This window comes from Amblyomma americanum, chromosome 1 (assembly GCF_052857255.1).
Source record: "Amblyomma americanum isolate KBUSLIRL-KWMA chromosome 1, ASM5285725v1, whole genome shotgun sequence".
NCBI lineage: Eukaryota > Metazoa > Arthropoda > Arachnida > Ixodida > Ixodidae > Amblyomma > Amblyomma americanum.
The window spans coordinates 186,822,352-186,840,608 of NC_135497.1; the positions used below are offsets into that span (position 1 = coordinate 186,822,352).

The 18,257-nt window shown below is 46.6% G+C and overlaps 1 protein-coding gene across 5 annotated transcripts in view; it reads left to right on the forward strand.

Moving 5' to 3' along the window:
• VAChT (Vesicular acetylcholine transporter) overlaps positions 1-18,257 on the forward strand; it is a 213,823-nt gene that overhangs the window by 176,002 nt on the left and 19,564 nt on the right. For all 5 annotated transcript variants that reach the window (XM_077648035.1, XM_077648034.1, XM_077648037.1 and 2 more), the window contains 3 exons: positions 726-826; positions 1,628-1,786; positions 4,608-4,730. In XM_077648035.1, the coding sequence (XP_077504161.1) occupies positions 726-826; positions 1,628-1,786; positions 4,608-4,730 (383 nt within the window). The remainder of the gene's footprint in view (positions 1-725; positions 827-1,627; positions 1,787-4,607; positions 4,731-18,257) is intronic.

Consider the following 18,257-nt stretch of genomic DNA (forward strand, 5'->3'; position numbering starts at 1 on the left):
TCGATTGATTCCAAGATGTTGAGGTGCTGACCCACGTGTTAAAAAATAAAAGGAGTACATTTCACTATTTTTGGCAATTTTCTCTGATGTACCGCTTCTCCACATCCATCCCGGGTTCGAAACCGACCGCGGCGGCTGCGTTTTTATGGAGGCAAAACGCTAAGGCACCCGTGTGCTGTGCGATGTCAGTGCGCGTTAAAGATCCCCAGGTGGTCGAAATTATTCCGGAGCCCTCCACTACGGCACTTATTTCTTCTTTCACTCCCTCCTTTATCCCTTCCATTACGGCGCGGTTCAGGTGTCCAACGATATATGAGACAGATACTGCGCCATTTCCTCCCCCCCCCCAAAAAAAAACCAATTAGTATCCATTCACACATCAGTTCATAGAGGCAGCCTGCTTGTCATGTAACCGATTATTTCCTTATGGTTTATTTCACTCTAATAAAACAAGCAGCTACTTCTGGGCCTCAGTTTCAGAATCCTAGGTGATTCTGTAGAGTGATGCAGAATTTCCAGGAGGGAACCCCGTTTCAGTCGGTCCCTAATCCAGGGATGTTAGTCAAATATGGGACAGCAAAACAGAAACGCGCCGGTCTTCTCTGTGCGCACGCTGTTGTCTCTCCGCACCCGTGAAGACTGGAGTCATTTTCACCGCTGTTCAACTTCGCTCTCGCTGCCTTTTCCCCCTCGCACTGCTTGACCTCGTGTCTGCCGGCTGCCAGATAGTCGTCAGCCGAGACGGAATCAACGGCCTCATCTGCGAGCACTCGGCCTCCGAAGGAGTCACCGTCATCAGGTTCTGCGAGGAGTTCCTCCAGCACATGTGAGCGAAAGAATTTTATTCCGTGCGCGTAGGGAAATAAAATTATCTTAAAAAGCTTTGAGCAAGGGGGGGGGGGCTTGCACCTCTTGGTTGGTTGCTCTGTGTCTGTGCTGCTACCGACACGAGTGTGGACTCTCGGCACTCATTAACCGGGACTAAGCACCGGTGTGACAAAGTCAGCAGGCGTTTGTTTCTGTGCATTGCCTCCGCTATTATCTCTAATGAAGGATAGCAGAAACTTGCATAGATGTAACATGTCCCTGCTATTTATGCTTCAATACGCATTTATATCAACACCAGGCGGGAGTTTGTTTTTTTTTTAGGTATGGAGGAAATGCGTAAACTCATTACGATGCCGCGCAAATGCGACTCGTATCCTATTCATTCATATCACATTTCGGTGTTGGTCGAATTTAACATCATGAGCTGAAGGCTTATCTTGATTCAATTGTCTCAATATAAGGGATAAAAATTGGCACGGATAAATGGAGGGAAAAAATTGTCCCTCCTGAATTACGTTGAAGTTACAATAATCATTCATTCGGAATTTCGAATGCTTTACGCCAATCTCATTTTCGCGACTAAACCAGTAACACCGTACGTTGTCCTCTGTCTCGCTCCTCGCGAGCGGACATGAACAGGCCTGTGACGAGCGAGTGCAAGATTTGTACTTCCAGCCACACGTGTAATGCGTGTTCCGTCCTAAGGAAAGTTGGGTTCCGAGCAGCGCCTTTGCTGACTGTGTAACGCATAGATCTGCGAGAGCGAGGCGCAGCAACGCCAGTCTTGTCTTGCCGGCAGGCAGCAGCAGTACCAGCAACAGCCCCAGGCACCTCCGCCGGGGTCGCCCTCGATTCGAGCGAGCTCCGTCTGCGCCCAGTATCCGGTGTCGCGGCTCAGTTGGGACCTCGGAGACGACGTGCTCAAGGCCCTCCAGGACAGCACCAAGGCTATCAACACGTGAGCCCACGATTTCCCGTCTGCCCAAAAAGAAACGCGCTCTCTGAACCGGGAGTTCTGGGGGAAGCGCAGGTTTGCCAGTGTGCACAAGAGGATCATGACATTGTTCGGTCCTAATGCAGCTGTTTTTTTTTTTTACCAATGAGGTGATACAGAAACGAGGTGCCGGCAAGGGTTGTAGCTGCAGGGTGCAAGAACAACTTAATTTCGCGAAGTTGCGCGGGTACTTCTTTGGAGATTTTTCGCGCGGCGTTTTAGCGGCGTTTACAACTCAAACGAGGGCTCGCCGTATCAGCATAAGCAACTGGGAAAGGAGCAGAGTCGAAAACTGCAGACTCAGGTTGATTGCCGATGCCACATAGAGGCGCGTGCACTCCTTCTGCTCTGGCTGTGTCCGTCCATGCCGCTATAAAAAACGCTTAGTTTCAGGAAAAACAACAACGCCCCGAACCTAGTTCGCACCGGTGACATCGGGAGAGCGGCGTCACTCAAAGGGCTCGGCCGGCGCTTCAATCCTAGCACTATAGCGCCGAGCCAAAATGCTGCAAGTCTCGTGATAGAGCATTTCAACAGAAAAGGACTCGCAGACTCGTAAACAACGCGACATTCAGTGCACAACAGCTCCGCGGCACGCACTGAATGGCGGCGCCTACATATTTTTGACTCTACGTTGGCGGCACGCACATACAGTGTGCATCAAAAGTTCCCAGGCCACAGGGTCTGCTTTTCAACAGTGCATTACGGACTTTATGGCGCCTATCAATCTGCCAGCGTTCTCGGAGGTTAGAATGATACTTCTCCTGCCCCTAATTGCAGAGATATGGAGGCTCGGAGCTATCGTTAATGTCCCACTGCACGGCCCAAAAGCAGACCCTGTGGCTTGATACATTTCATGCATCCTGCACCAATGGATCTTGGGGGTCTACGGGACCTTGTCGCCAGCACACTTCAACTTTCCAAGTGCGTTCGTCCTGTCCCTTACAAAAATTTCTTTAGAAAGTCTATAGACTGTCCGTGCACTTCTGTCTCTAGAGTCTATAGGCTCTATATAGACAAACCCTAAAGAACAGTCTATAGGTAATATAAATCCTGTAGACAGCTTATTGAAAATCTATAGATTTATGGCCATATAGTTTTAGTAGACTTTTGTCTGTAGACTATGAATAGACAAAAAGAAATATTTATAGGAAGGCAGCAGAGTCTATAAAATGTCTATAGACTGTCTATAGACTACTTTTGTAAGGGCTATTCCAACTGCAACAGGTTTGCGGCGCTCTGGCCTCCCGCTTACGTGCATGCAGCTTCCCGAGTGCGACGCTCCCTCTCGGCTTTGTCCAAGCCCGCCTATGATATGAGAGCTGTGTAATACTGGTATGGTTAGCTCATCGTATTTGCGTCGTTTCGCTTCAGCTTCGGCTTCTCGTACGACTGGATCTTGGCGTTTACGCCATCTCGCCTCGATATTCGCGGTCCACGCAGCTGGGTTTTCGCGCCCAGGTCGAAGCGCCTCTGCTTCGGCCGCCGACGAGCTGGACCTTTGCGGGCTAGGGGTTTACGTTTGCCATCCCGAGCGCGCCGTATGGCTTGTGCATCTCGTGGGTCCATGTTATCAGAAGTGGAATAGGGCAGACAAGAGTACTACGTCTTTCTATCCGGTCTATTTCCAGACGCACACACACACACACACAAACACAAGCACAAACACACAAACACACACATACACGCACGCGCACACACACATGCGCGCGCACACACATGCGCGCACACACACACACGCACGCACACACACACACACACACACGCACACACACGCACGCACGCACGCACACGCACACACGCACACACACGCACAGGCGCACAGGCGCACACACACACGCACGCACACACACACGCGCACACACACACAAACACACAAACACACACATACACACACGCACACACACACACACAAACACACATACACGCACACACGCACACACATGCGCGCACGCACACACACGCACGCACGCACACACACGCACACACGCACACACACACGCACTCACACGCACACACACGCACACACACACGCACACACTCTCACACGCACGCACACACACGCACACACACACGCGCGCACACACACACACACGCACGCACGCACGCGCACACACACACCAAATGCTCACCCGAATGACGCTGCGAATGTCAGCGCAAGCTATTCATCCGAAATGCGGTTAAACGGTGGTGGTGTCGAATACTACTTTTGCCTGGTAAGCAACACTTTTCAGAACTCGCGCGTCTTCCTTACCCGATGCGTGCTGAGGACGAGCCTTCCCTTTCGCTCCCCTTCTCTCGCACCTCTGCGGACGCCTGAGGATGCCAGATAAACCGCGCTGCGGTCTCGGGGAACGAGGCGTTAACAGCTCTCGCTGTAAAACTGTGGGTACGTGAACGACAAACACAAATCTGTGTCTGGGCTTTCGCACACAGGTTTTGTTCCATTCTCGATGCCGCCCGAAGGTGCAGCGAGCAAACTGGATAAAATTTGTTGAAATCGGTTAATATCAGAGTGCAAAGTTCTGGCGTATACCGTTGGTTAGCATGCTACAGTGAATGGCTAGATGGGGAAAACGCCTACCCTCGGCATGTCAGAAGCGAACGGAAGGCGGTTCTGAAATCAGAGTGCATCCGCTGTGCACACGTCTGAGCGCATTATTACCGCAGTCGCGCGCCGGCAATACGACATACCGAAATATGCGATAAACCGGGCGCCAACCCACCTGCATCATGTAACCGGTTTACGTTTACTTTTGACGGGAATTTCCTTTAATTTTCGCAGCCTGGCAGAAGACGTGGACCTGTACATCCTGCACTTTCCCAACTACGGCAAGAACTTCATCAAAGAACAACGCATCAGCCCCGATGTGTACATACAGCTGGCGTTACAGCTTACCTACTACAAGTGAGTTTTGACCGTGTTTCCACAAATGACGAATTGCTTCTTGCACTTTTCCCGCTTCGAACATATTGTACCGACGCGAGCGCAATTCCATTCATAAACGTCAGAAACCTCCCCAAGTACTTCAAGCTATTTTGGTAACAGAGCCGAGGCCACGACAAGTAGACGTGGCTGAATGCAAATTAGATCAGCTGATTTTACGCGACGCATGCTGCTACGGACTGACGAATTTCAAATAATTGCATCCCCGACCTCAAGTTTTTGAGAAATGCGCAATGAATCTCCCGGTTTAATTTTGCCCAAAACCCTGAAGCAGGTTTCTTTTCTCGTTTAAGTCAAGCCATGCTATTGCACTAGCCGAAAGCTGTGAATGTAGTAGATAACAGCAAGGGAAATGTTATCCCTCAGAGCCTGGTACGCAGCATTGTGGTGAAGGTATAAAAAAGGATGCCTGAAAGCACAGAGGGGCCAGTGCTCCTGAAATCAATCTTGACGAACGCAAGAATGGGCATATTTTATATTTTTCAAAATTTTCAATTCGAGGAGTAGAGATACCAAATACCTCGATGCATGTGTTTTACTTTAAAATCATTTATATACATGATTATACATGAGTCATGACGTGAAATTCGCGTACACCAGGTGAATAATTTATTTTTTTTTCACCTACCGTTTTGGTTCAGGTTTCAACAGCCGAACAACGGCTGTTATGTAGCACAGGATTTGAGGTCACATGAGCAATTCAGAAACTCCGATATCATCTCTGCTTGTTCATTTTTCACCATTTCAACTGTTGGGCAGGCTTGCGTAAGAGTTGACGTAAATAAAAGGAATAAAGGAACGACTATAATGTAGGTTTGTATGCCTCACGTGATCTCGAATTGTCCGCTATAATCTATAATTATAATTTATTTACCGATTGTTGGCTCCCCGCCGCGGTGGCTCAGTGGTTAGGGCACTCGACTACTGATCCGGAGTTCCCGGGTTCGAACCCGACCGCGGCGGCTGCGTTTTTAAGGAGGAAAAACGCTAAGGCGCCCGTGTGCTGTGCGATGTCAGTGCACGTTAAAGATCCCCAGGTGGTCGAAATTATTCCGGAGCCCTCCACTACGGCACCTATTCTTCCTTTCTTCTTTCACTCCCTCCTTCATCCTTTCCCTTACGGCGCGGTTCAGGTGTCCAAAGATATATGAGACAGATACTGCGCCATTTCCTTTCCCCCAAAACCAATTATTATTATTATTATTATTATTATTATTATTATTATTATTATTGTTGTTGTTGTTGTTGTTGTTGTTGTTGTTGTTGTTGGCACAGTCTACGTGGCTGTCCATGTTTCTAATATGTTGCGCTTCCGCAGACAGAATAATAATAATAATAATAATAATTGTTTTTTGGGGAAAGGAAATGGCGCAGTATCTGTCTCGTATATCGTTGGACACCTGAACCGCGCCGTGAGGGAAGGGATAAAGGAGGGAGTGAAAGAAGAAATGAAGAGAGGTGTGCCGTAGTGGAGGGCTCCGGAATAATTTCGACCACGTTGGGATCTTTAACGTGCACAGACATCGCACAGCACACGGGCGCCTTAGCGTTTTGCCTCCATAAAAACGCAGCCGCCGCGGTCGGGTTCGAACCCGGGAACTCCGGATCAGTAGCCGAGCGCCCTAACCACCGAGCCACCGCGGCGAGTCGCAGACAGAACGCACAACTAAAATTTGGTGTCTCCAATCCTTCAATGTAGCGCATACAGAATGCATATGTTCGCATTCGCTGAAGGTATAGAGCGGAATGATGCGACTATTTTTTTTTATCCTTGCGTACTCTGAATAGATGGTGTGAATCGTCCAACGAAGATATCAAAATTGCTCCTCATCCGCCGCAATGGTGACTGGATAGATGCGCACGCTGTGCGAGTGACCACCAGCGAGCGCTGATCTGTGAGGCGCACGGCTGTCAGCGGCCGTGGGGCAGATGCCCACAGCATGGGTGCCCGCATTAGTGCGCTACACCGGTTCGTCGTTCGTCGCTGCCAGTGCGCTGGCCAAGCACGAGCCCAACTTGTGCACGAAGAGCTTCTCGTGAATCCTGTTCCAGGCGGTATGGTGCGCCTTGTTTGCATATTCTTGACGCGGAATATCTGATAAGGCGTTTCAAAGCGAAAGCTTTACTGGCCGCGAACTTGCGATTTCGCCGTGGCGGTGCTCCGAGGAGGCACATGACGTCACAACGCGCACCTCGCCGCGAGCATTTCTCTCTCTCACTCGCTCCCTAGTCACTACTGCGCATGCGCCACTAGTAGCACCGAGCCACTGGTGTTCCGCCTGTGCGCAGCGCCGCGCCTTTCCTCAAAATAATAATAATAATAATTGGTTTTGGGGGAAAGGAAATGGCGCACTATCTGTCTCATATATCGTTGGACACCTGAACCGCGCCGTAAGGGAAGGGATAAAGAGGGAGTGGAAGAACAAAGGAAGAAAGAGGTGCCCGTCCCATACAAAAACGTCCTATGGGCGTCTGTGGAAAAAGCTGTCCATCTATGGCCTTTTATGAACGTCCATAAGCACCCACAGAGGTGCTTATTGCCAGCTATTGAAAAATCTATGCCACTAAAGCTATAGCTTTGGAACCATACAACTGTCTTAAGCTCTCTATAGAAAAATATATCAACCTCTGTATACAGCTATAGACAGAAATAGGAAAGGTCTATAGCTATTTGAGCCAAAATTCTATAGCCGGCCATAGGACATTTTTGTATGGGGTAGGGGAGGGCTCCGGAATAATTTCGTCCACCTGGGGATCTTTAACGTGCACTGACATCGCACAGCACACGGGCGCAAAACACTAAGACGCCCATCCAACTTTCAATTTTCAGTTCTCTCTTTCTTTTTCCCTCCCTCCTTTATCCCTTCATTTACAGCGCCGTTCGGGTGTCCACCGAGATATGTGAGAAGGTTACTGTGCCATTTCTTTTCCTCAAAAACCAAACAAAACAAGTGAGCCGACGGCGTTCATAGAGTTCATTGGCTCCTAGAGTTCATAGAGTTCATTGGATCGGGAACTTTGGATGCCATACAAATGCCCGCTTTCACTCTAGTAAACGCCGCTCTGCGGCTGTCGGCTAAAACTCGAGCCTGGCTTGAACGCAGTCAGAGCGAAGAGGGCAGAGTGGCTCTAGGCTGCCATGGAGGCGTGGTCATCGAGCGCATGTGAGGCGACCTCGGCTGGTTCTCATTCGAAACACTCGAGTGAGAAAGCAAGCACACCTTTTAACGCGACAGCGTTAAGGAGCTTGTGTCGCAGAAAAGCCGGTGTCTTCGGCGTCGGCGTCTTTTGCCGTGAGCGAAAAATGGCGCATCTCGGTGGACACATGAAGCGCGCCGTAAGGGAAGGGATTTTAACGCGACAGCGTTAAGGATTGATTTATTTATTTTTCCTTCCCTTACGGCGCGATCCGGGCGTCCAGCGAGAAATGTGACAGGCGTCATTTCCTTTCCTTAAAAGCAATTGTTCAATTCATTTTCCTTCCCTTACGGCCGGGTTCGGGTGTCCGCCGAGATATATGAGACATGCGTCGTTTCCTTAAATTGTCCAACGGGCCACGCGTACTTTTCCGTGTACTCCTCGGCAACGCTGCGACACGTTGTCGCGTCTAACTCTTAAAGACGAAGCTTAAGCGTCCTCCAATTTTTCCTATGGATTGTGGACGGAAATGGGTGGGCCAGTGGAGCCTGTCGGCACCTAAATGTACCCTCAAAGATATCAGGACAATGTCGTGCTCACGTCTACATGCATTGAGCCCAGTTTCGGCTTTTTCGCACACGGAGTGCAATGTGCGCCAGGTCTTCCCTTCTGTATCGCGCCTACAAATACGCCCAAGCCCCTGAGAAGCTCAACATAAACTGCAGAAGGAGTGCGCTGCTTTTTGTGGTTGTTCCTTACTGCACCGACAGCACTTTGACTCGTTCGCTTCAGACAGGAGTGCGCCGAATGTGTAAAGAGGAGCGGGAGAGCACCGAATATATTGTTACGATTACCATTCATTGCCCGAAATCGTCACCGCAACATTCAGAGGGCACTACTCTTCTCCAAGCGCTGGAGGGGTTCTACAAGGCACTATGTTTTGCGCCCGCAACACGGCGTGCCAGCGTCATTTGTGACGACGATTAAGGCTAATCTGACGCAGTGGTGGAGAGTAACGCTTGCATGGCAGACGACTCGCGCTGCGGCCGGGAACGATTTGCACGCGCAGTCCTAATTACGGCTCGGAGGCCTACTCGGTGCAGGCGTGCCGCGCCTGGCGCGTGTGCATCGAAGCACTTCAGCCAAGGCATTGTCGGCCTGCACCCTTTCCCCGTCTCCGCTTTCTACTTCCAGTAATCGTGTTTGTTTTTTTTTTTGGAAGGGGGGAGGGGGTTAGTCTCTAAATTGTTAAAAACCTTTTTATTGCCGGCTAGAGCTAAATGTGTGTGACCGCCTGAATCGAAGCGGAACGCCATATCAACATCAACACCATCGCCCTTGTGTCCATAGTTTCTTACTATTAACCAGAGGGAAAGCTGGCGGTTTTTTGCATAGAGCTTCCTCGAGACCACCTGTACCATCATGGGCGCTCTAAGCATCATGGGGCGGAGAGCTAGCGACTGCAGAACTACAACTTTTGACCAAAAAATAATAAAAAAATCGTTGCTCGATAATCAAGAATGTTCAATCATTCAATATTCTGTGTATAAATTGTAACAAATGAGAAGAAAAGCATGTAAATGCAAGGTTTGCTCAAAATAAGCGATGGATTGCTCTCCTATTGACCAAGCATTGCAGACCACAAAAGCCAGCATTTCGGGATTAACAAGCGCACTTTTAAAACGGAATATATTTTTTTGAAAAAATGTTGTCGCTTCAACATTGTAAAAGGTTTTTCCACGGCATTTCGAAAAACAAAAACCTTTTATTGGCGCCGTGTGTTGTTGCGTTTTCGCTACTATAGCTTTTGAACACTACTTTTACGCCGAAGTTGTCTGCGCACTGAGCTCCCCGCGCATACGGAATGGAACAACTTAGTAATGCCACTCTATGTTCCTGAAAAAAAAAAAAAACCTACTGTTCCGCACCAAGTAGCTCATCGCCCCAGGATGCTTTGCGCGTCCATGGAGGTACAGGTGCAGCGCCGCCAGCTTTCCCTCTAGTTAATAGTAAGAAACTCCATGTTGTGTCCATAGAGTTTCTTACTATTAATAGTAAGAAACTCTATGCTTGTGTCCATGGAGGAAAAAAACTTAGGAGGGAGCGTGACGTCACGCGGCCAGCCTTCGCAAGCTGAGTCAGTGCTGTGGCATGTTGCAAGTTGCGCGTCCGCGCCGTAAGTGTCGCCACGGTCGGAACGATTGCAGCGATCCTGGTATCTGGCAGCAAACGCGGCTGGAGTCAATGACACAACGCGTCTGCGCCGCCAGTGCCGCCGCGGGCAACGCTGCAGCGCAGTGGCAGCAGACGACAGCGACCGGCGCAAGCATAGCGAGCAAAGTTTTGAGCAATTTATGTTTTTACCGCCAACTCCCAGGCACCGCCACCGTCGCATTTCAAAATCGTCCCCATTGGCTCTACGGGAATGTCACACCCTTGGCTGAGTGTTTATGAAGTAATTTAATCCCCCATTTTTTCGCTCTCCGAGTCCCTAATGTTTTGGTGTCGGTACGTTTTAGTGCGCGCGTCTGCTCGGCCGCGCGGCCTACGGCGCGGCCGCCTGCTTTGGCGAGCTCCAAGCCGCTTTTTTTCTGGTTCGGTATGTGCGATCGTTCGGTGGTCCCGATGAAATTTATGAGATAACGTATTTTTGGTGCAACACGCATGCCATTCACCAAACTAACAGCGCCAGGCAGAAGCGTGCACATCTGGTACGTCTCGCGACGATGGCTTGCGCGGATTCAATACTTACTGAATAGAAAGGTGAAGCAACTCTTTTGTATGGCTCTCTCTCCGTACTTTCGCTTAAATTTTCACTGTACATCGGGAAACACGTAACTGAAGGTGTCCGCCTGTGATTACGCGCGGCAGTGTTGCCTTAGCATAGACACCTTTCCCCGTCTTCCAGCATAAAACGCGGGAAAGGATCTGCCGTAAATTGTTTGCATGGATTTTTAAGACACACCTGCTCCAGAGATGAAGAAACGAGGCAATCGCTCGCACATTACTGTGGATAATTACGATCCCAGTCGCGGCTGCCGCATGTGGTAGCGAAATGCAGAGGCCCGTGCATCGGTGCACGTTAACGATCCTCAGGCGGTCAGTTTATGCCTGAGGATCGTTAGTGGAGGGTTCATTTGAACCCTCCACTACGGTGGCACTCGTAATTTTGAGACGTTAAATAAACCCAATGAATCAGGCGATTGCTGGGATTATCTGTGCTGCTCTCAGTGAAGGGCATTGCGGAATTATACGCGCGCCGTGGCTAGTTTTGCTTCGCCGTCGCCGTAGACGATGCAAATATGTGACTTCTTTGATAGAATCAGGCGAGTACCCCCCCCCCCAAAAAAAAAAAAAAAGATGTGGTTTAGAACATTAATACTGGCGACCAAATTCCATTTGTGTGCGAAATTTGAGCTCGAACGATTCACCAGTTTAGCTCAGAGAAGCATTATACGGCGCGCGTATAATTGCGAAACGCATTATATGCAAAACTTGCGTGTGATCAAATTAAACCTTATGCTCAGATATACGTTGTGATGCAATACGAACCGAAACAGCAATGTGTGAGCAGTAAGCAAGACATTTTATTTCAGGACTATTATACACAATTTTGAGAAGTAAATATAAGCTGTACAAACATAAAACATTGTTATGCAAAAGAATAAAATGTATATTATGGGTGCTCATCGTTGAATAGGTTAAGCTTGAGCTTCCCTATCATTATACAGTTCTGAAGTGATTATCATTATTACACACAATGTAACACAGGCACGTAAGTACAATTAGATTTCCAGTAGCACTTGGGCTGTAGAAGTGCTGTGTGCTTAAAGAAAAACCAATAATAACATGCATTATGATGCATGTGTGGTTTGACGAGGGTAGTAAAAACAATAACATTGCTTGCCTGCACTTTTTATGAACTCTTGAACAATATACAACATTTAGAGTTAAAGAACATGCAACAGCCTCAACATGCATCCAAAGCTTTGCATGTTAGTGTGTACTGCAAGCATCATATGAAACACAAAGAAGACACTTTGTTCAAACACAACACACACACTTTGTTGAAACAAATTGTGGTAATCATGTAACACAATTTCCCTAACAGTTATTTGGTCAATGCTTGGTAATTAATATTGCTACGAGCAATTCGAAGGAGAACCTCCGGAGACGCGACGTAAAACTGTGGCGGTCCCTAAGTGGTTCGAGCGCCGAGCGGGAGAGAAACATCTTTCTCCACGGATGCAGGCGCTTTTTCTTCTTCTTCCACAGTGGCACGTATCGCTATTAACAATATTTATTTTTCACTGACCTCAAGACAGGAAGCAGCCGCAAGAAAACTGCCTTAGCGGCTTGACAGGGCTGATAGCCAATGATTTAAAGATGTTACTGCAGCATTATTTGTGCCCCATAGCACAGTATTGAATTTGCAATCATTTTTTTTAACTATTTACATTTGAATTGTGTCAGCTTTGTGTGCTTGTGTCGCACCTTTTCTAAGTGAAGTCGCTCTGTGGCCGTTTTGGCAAGATAATGCATCCTGATGTCTTGATATTTTTGTACAGTTGCCCTCACAAGGTGGGATGAGTGGTTTTCAAGGTGAAGGTTATCAATCATGTTCGTTCAGAACTCTATAAAGATCTTTACCTATAAATGCTGTCATTGCAGCTACTGTAACCTTATCTGCAAGCCCTCGTGACATCAAAGGAGAACAAGCTACGGCTCGATGCAGTTCTTTCTCACATTGCTGACAGATTGTGAGGACATCCTTTGAAGGGTAGATTAAGCCACCATGTGATTTCCTTCGAATCAGGGAGTAGGTTTTGTTATCATGACGTGATACGGTTAGTGCAGATACACACTCATGACACGTCAGACTGGCTTGTAGATTTCTTACTACAAATCCAGCAATGTATGAAACAACAACCTCTGCAGTTTCTGAAATTTTGCCTGGATCAGAGCAGTAAGCATGCTCTTCAACAATGCTCGGCACTCTTTCAACAGAAGGCACATTTTCTGTTAGGCTTTTGCGAGTGGTGGTCATGTTTATTACTTCTGTTGAAGATGGCTTCACAGATGGGCTCACGTAGAGAATACTAATGTGCTCAAGTGGAAGACAGTTTCCACTGGCAACATCTTTCACCTCATTTTGCACTATAAGGTGCTTGAATGCTGCAGCAAACTGCCATACAGTTGGATTATCATTGCAGCGCCCAAATGAACATATCGCTGCAAAAAACAGTTCAAGATGGTCCTGGCTCAATTTTTAAGTAGGCAGGTATGTTAATACTGCATTTCGGGTGCCCTGAACTAAATGGGTGTACAAGGAAATTACACTCTGCATGCAAATTAAAAAGCCAATAAATCCTGTCTTTCTGTTTGTTTTTGTGATCAGTATTTTTTGTGCTGGGTCTTGAATAGAGGAAAAGTATTCCTTTGCTTTTTGAAAGTATGTGGTAACAGCAGCCACATTTTCAGGGCACAGTGGCTTTTTCCAGCCTCTTTGTTTCAGGTGTCGTGAGTTGAGAATGTCAAACACATTGTTCACTTATCTTACAAACTCCTCTGCGGCTGCAGAATCTCGCAAGCTTGTTACGTTTAGTGCCCTGCATTCTGCAATAGCATCTGCTACAGATGTGCTGAATACCTGTGCTGCAAGGGATACTTTCATTGGCTGAGATTCCCAGTTGATGTGGGATTGTCTCAGTTTGTTTGCCAAATGCAGTCCCTCTGAGTATTGCAACTCGTGCAGCTGTTCGATGTGCCTCCACATTATTAGGCCTCCATTGGCATTTTCCAAAACTTTTTGTGTCACATAGTGTGTTTCTAAAAAGTTTAAGCATGTGGCAAGCATCCAATAAAACAAATATTGGTTGATTTGTCACAGGGTGAGGAAAAGCAGCGTTCAGCTCTTCCAAGCCAAGCTTGCAACCAAGGTTGCGCAACATAGAAAAATTCGCAGCTGCACCATCGCAAGTTAAACTTACTACATGTGCGCCCTTTTCGTGTGCAAGAGAAGTAGCCTGGAGGACAATATTGCTCCGTTGCTCACCTCCTAGGCCATCAACAAGAAAGTACCCTAATGGTAGCTTCCATCTCCCATTGATTGCCACCAGCAAAGCAACAGAGGAGTCTTTAGCAACGAGGAAGCTGTCATCGTTCACTTCAGTTCCCATGTCCACATGCCCATGAAACCTTTTACCGTCCCATTCGACATGTCGCCTAATCGCCATTTCGTCTACAACCAAGTTGCAGAGTGTAGAATGGCCTAGATTTGAATTTTCTTCCACTTTCATTTCAAGTGCAGCCAATGCTTCATTAGAAAAACCAGGAGAGCCATCAATATGCTCAAGCCATTTTGACAATGTCTTTGGGTGAGGCAAACATGTGTCAAAAACAGCCCTGGCATAGTTATATGCCCTGGGGGAATAAAAATGCAAAGTTAATGCAAACGCTCTTAACTCAGGAGAGTACGCCATCGAATGTGGTTAGCCTGATTTTTGAATAATATGTGACGCATCAATAGGTTTTCTTTGGAGCCTGCAAGGCTTTGGAGTGCAGCAATGTTTTCCTCAATCAGAATTTTGTTTTTTGATAGATCATCAATCACACTTGAAAGGTGAGCAACCTTGCGTTGAAGACGGTGCTGCGCTTGCTGCAGTCTTTTAATTTTCTTTTTGGTGGAGACATGGATGGCAGCGTAGTGCTTCACCTGATGATGCAGGAACGCCTTTTCAGGGGTATCCTTCATTGCTGGAGGCTGTCAATAGCACATACAAATATCAAGAATTTTCTCATTGCACTTTATTGATATGTTGAAGACATGATTGCATGTATCACCCCAAGTTTGAGTATACGCAGGCAAAAAGGTAACAGTGAGCAGTTTTTTTTACCACAAAAACCTGAGCTCATGCAAAAATATGGTGAGAATTCAATGGTGGTTGTGCCATGAGCACCACTTGGCTTATGAAAGCAAACATTTGAGACTAAAGTGCTTCTCACAGAAAGCCTGCTAGGAAAGGTGATGGACATATTAAAATACTAGAGCAGTAACGACTTGTAAAGTAATGTTTCCCAGAACTTCAAAATATTTTTTCATAACTTTACATCTAATAAATGCTTTTCATAATCAAGCAAAGCATAATAACAGGCAAAGCTGTACGGTAGGCAGAATAGGTCTGGAGGAATGAGCTTCCAGTTATTTATACTTCATATAGTTTTTGCAGTCGGCATGCGATCAGAAATTATAAAGTACTCCCTGTCACCTCAGTGTTGCCTTTCAAGAACTTGTAATACGTAGTAGGGGCACTCACAGCCTTCCAAGTTACTTCATTAGTCTAAATCTGATTTTTGTGTTCAGTGGCCACATAGCTGCATTGCTTTATTTTGCGATAATTTCAGGCTTGGAACAAATGCACATTCCATCATATTTGTATTTAATGAAATGTGCATCATAAGCGATTGTGGCATGTTTCCGAAGGCCAGAGGAATGGAACAAAAAGTATGGGGAAGAAGAACTGCCAGATTTTTTCTCTGCATTTGTTTGAACACCCAGGCTTCAAGAATAACTCTTGGTTTATAATGTAAAGCCTCACTTTTGCTTAGGTCTCAAAACGATATATAATTTTCATGACAGAGCTATCTATGAATTGTGAAGCGCAACCTCACAGAACCTCCTTCACTTTCCGTTAATACAGAAAACTTCAAAATCCAGAAACAATTTGATTGCAACATTCAACATGTAACATCCAACTGAAAATTTTCAAACTATAATGTTCCTGAAGTAGTTAATGATCCATTTTGTGTACTAAACAGGGATTACAGGGGTCCCACTTTCTTCCACCTGTTGCTTTGAGTGAAAGCAAGTAATGTCTAGTAGCCGTCTCACCATGCCTGCTTTCAATGCTTTTGTTGTGAGTGCAACCCTCCTGGCTTGCAGAGACGGTCCCGCCGTGGCTTGTGCATTTCCAGTGCATTCTCGTAGATCGGCCACCTGGACATGAACACACACCCATTGTGAGGACACACAAAAGCAAGTCAACTTGACCTTTCTGCTCAGAATCCTACCAAAAAACAACAAGCGCATGAAGCTGCAGACCACAGCCTTAAAAGAGATCAAGAAAAATAATCAAAATTTAATCCATTACTTAGGAAATAGGAAGGTTGCAAAAGTGGGTTGTGCTCATTGGCCTACTGGCATAGGCAAATAGTGTAGCATATTTTTGCATAATGCAGAAGTGTAAATGAAGCAGTTAAATTTTTTTTAAACTCACTGCAGCTTCGCGATCACATTGGTTACGGTCAAAGGGCAGCTGCCTGTGGCAAGGCTTCTTTTGCATCGGAGGGGACACAGGAATTGGTATTTCCTCTTCGGCAGATATGGTTTCTGAAGAACCAGTTTCCCACTCCATCAGGACCTTTTGTTCCTTCAGTTGTTCTGCTGCCATCTCCTCTGGCGAAACACTGTGTTGCTCTGCAAGCGGCGGAGCAGTAGTTGTGCCTTCCGAGTCGCTTTGTGAGGGACCAGCAATTTCAGCAGCATTGCTAGCATCACACAGATACTGCACCTGCAGCCATAAGAGCAACAGAATCAGCTAATATCAAAGAATTTAGAATTGAACTGCGAGTGCAGACATTCTTGTTGGTCTCTATGTATGCCGTATAAAACGCATTTGCGAAATCACAAAAAACTGGCCTAGCTACTGTAAGTTTGGATGGCTTCGCCACATAAAAGTGCTGTTTTAAGCATTTCTACGCTGGTATTTTTACCTATTTTTTGACTGTGCAATGTTTTTAAGCTACTTGTTTCAGCACAAGATAGCATACAGTGCAACTTACTAGCTTTAAACTAACTGGAAGTGGAAAATAAGTACAGTGACAAGCAATGCAAGAGCATGGTGAGTGCTACAGAAAGTGTAATTCTAGAAAGGTCCGAAATATGCTTCCTTGTGCATGTGTGTTGCGTTCATGAAATTGCATTAATTGTTACAGTCCTCAAAGAAATTTGCTGCATTGATTAGACCTTTGCAATGCCCTCAGAAGAGGCCAATCATGATCTCACACTCCCTAAACAAATTTGCACAGGTTTACATACTGGTTCATTTGAAGGCTGCAGGCTTGTTTGTATAACATCCTCTTCATGCAGAACTTCTTGTTCACTTGCTGTTGCTGCAGCTGCTGTCGAAGCTTCTCCTGTGTGTGTCTGCACAGAAGAAAATAAGCACGTAATAAGACAACACGTTTGCTGTTATGGCATAATGAAACATGCTTTGATTCGTGCTTCAGAAGTGACATTACACAGTGTGGCAGGTTCTTAAATCAGAATTTGGAGCAATTTTTAGAACTGAACATTTTCTATTTGGAGCATTTTAGAGCTGAGGAACACTGAGTTTTAAGCGCTAAAATTTCTAATCTGGAGCACTTCGAGGCAGTCGAACGTTGACATGGAAGCATTCTGCACGTCTAGGGTAGTTTCCAAATCTCTTTGATTGGCAAAAATGCTAGAAAATTAAAAGTATGATGTACAGTCAGGGTCAAAAGTGAAACGAAGCCGATAGCCCCGCTATTAATCGGCGGCTGAAGGCCACACTAGTGGAGGTGAAAGGGAAAATTTTGTTCTTTCATCTCCACAAGTGTGACCTCCAGCCGCCGGCTAATAGTAGAGCTATCGGCTTCGTTTGAGTAACATGTGGTCTAGAGACTTTTGACCTCAACTATACATTTGAGCCCTGTTATATCGAACATGACTGCCACGCTTCGCTTGTGAATTGTACTCAGAAATTCGCAGCAAGTGGACTGATCATGCTTGATAGAAACACCAGCAGGCCGGATTTTATTCATTTGCAATGCCTCCCGCTTCTGCTTTGGTTAAGGTACACTGCGAGCATCACGCTTATTGCAACCACAGGGCGATCGGTGTTGTGCGTTCAGGCCTAAGGTATCCCACAATGAGAAAGTCTGCTGTCAGCCAGACACGAAATCTGTACCTACAAATGTGGTCATTTCTGCATCTGTGGCATTTCAATTTTTTTCACAATGCAGTCTTTGCTCAGCGGTAACCGGTGTCATCCTTTTGCGGAAGATCACGCCATCGTTGCATGCAAGTGCAGTGGCAAGAGCAGCCAGTTTTCGTGCACAGAAAACACCTCAATATTCAAGGTTTAGTATCCCCCTATAATCAATCAATTTAATTAAGGGCCAATGCGCTTTGGCAGGCACCGAAGTCGTTTTGGGAAACTTCTACGTAGCGCTAATTATTGCCTGTGAATCGCTACTGTTAATTCTGCTCTTGGCCGGGAGCGACACCGGCTGGGAGCTCGAGGTTATTAATGCGAAAGCATTTCTTGC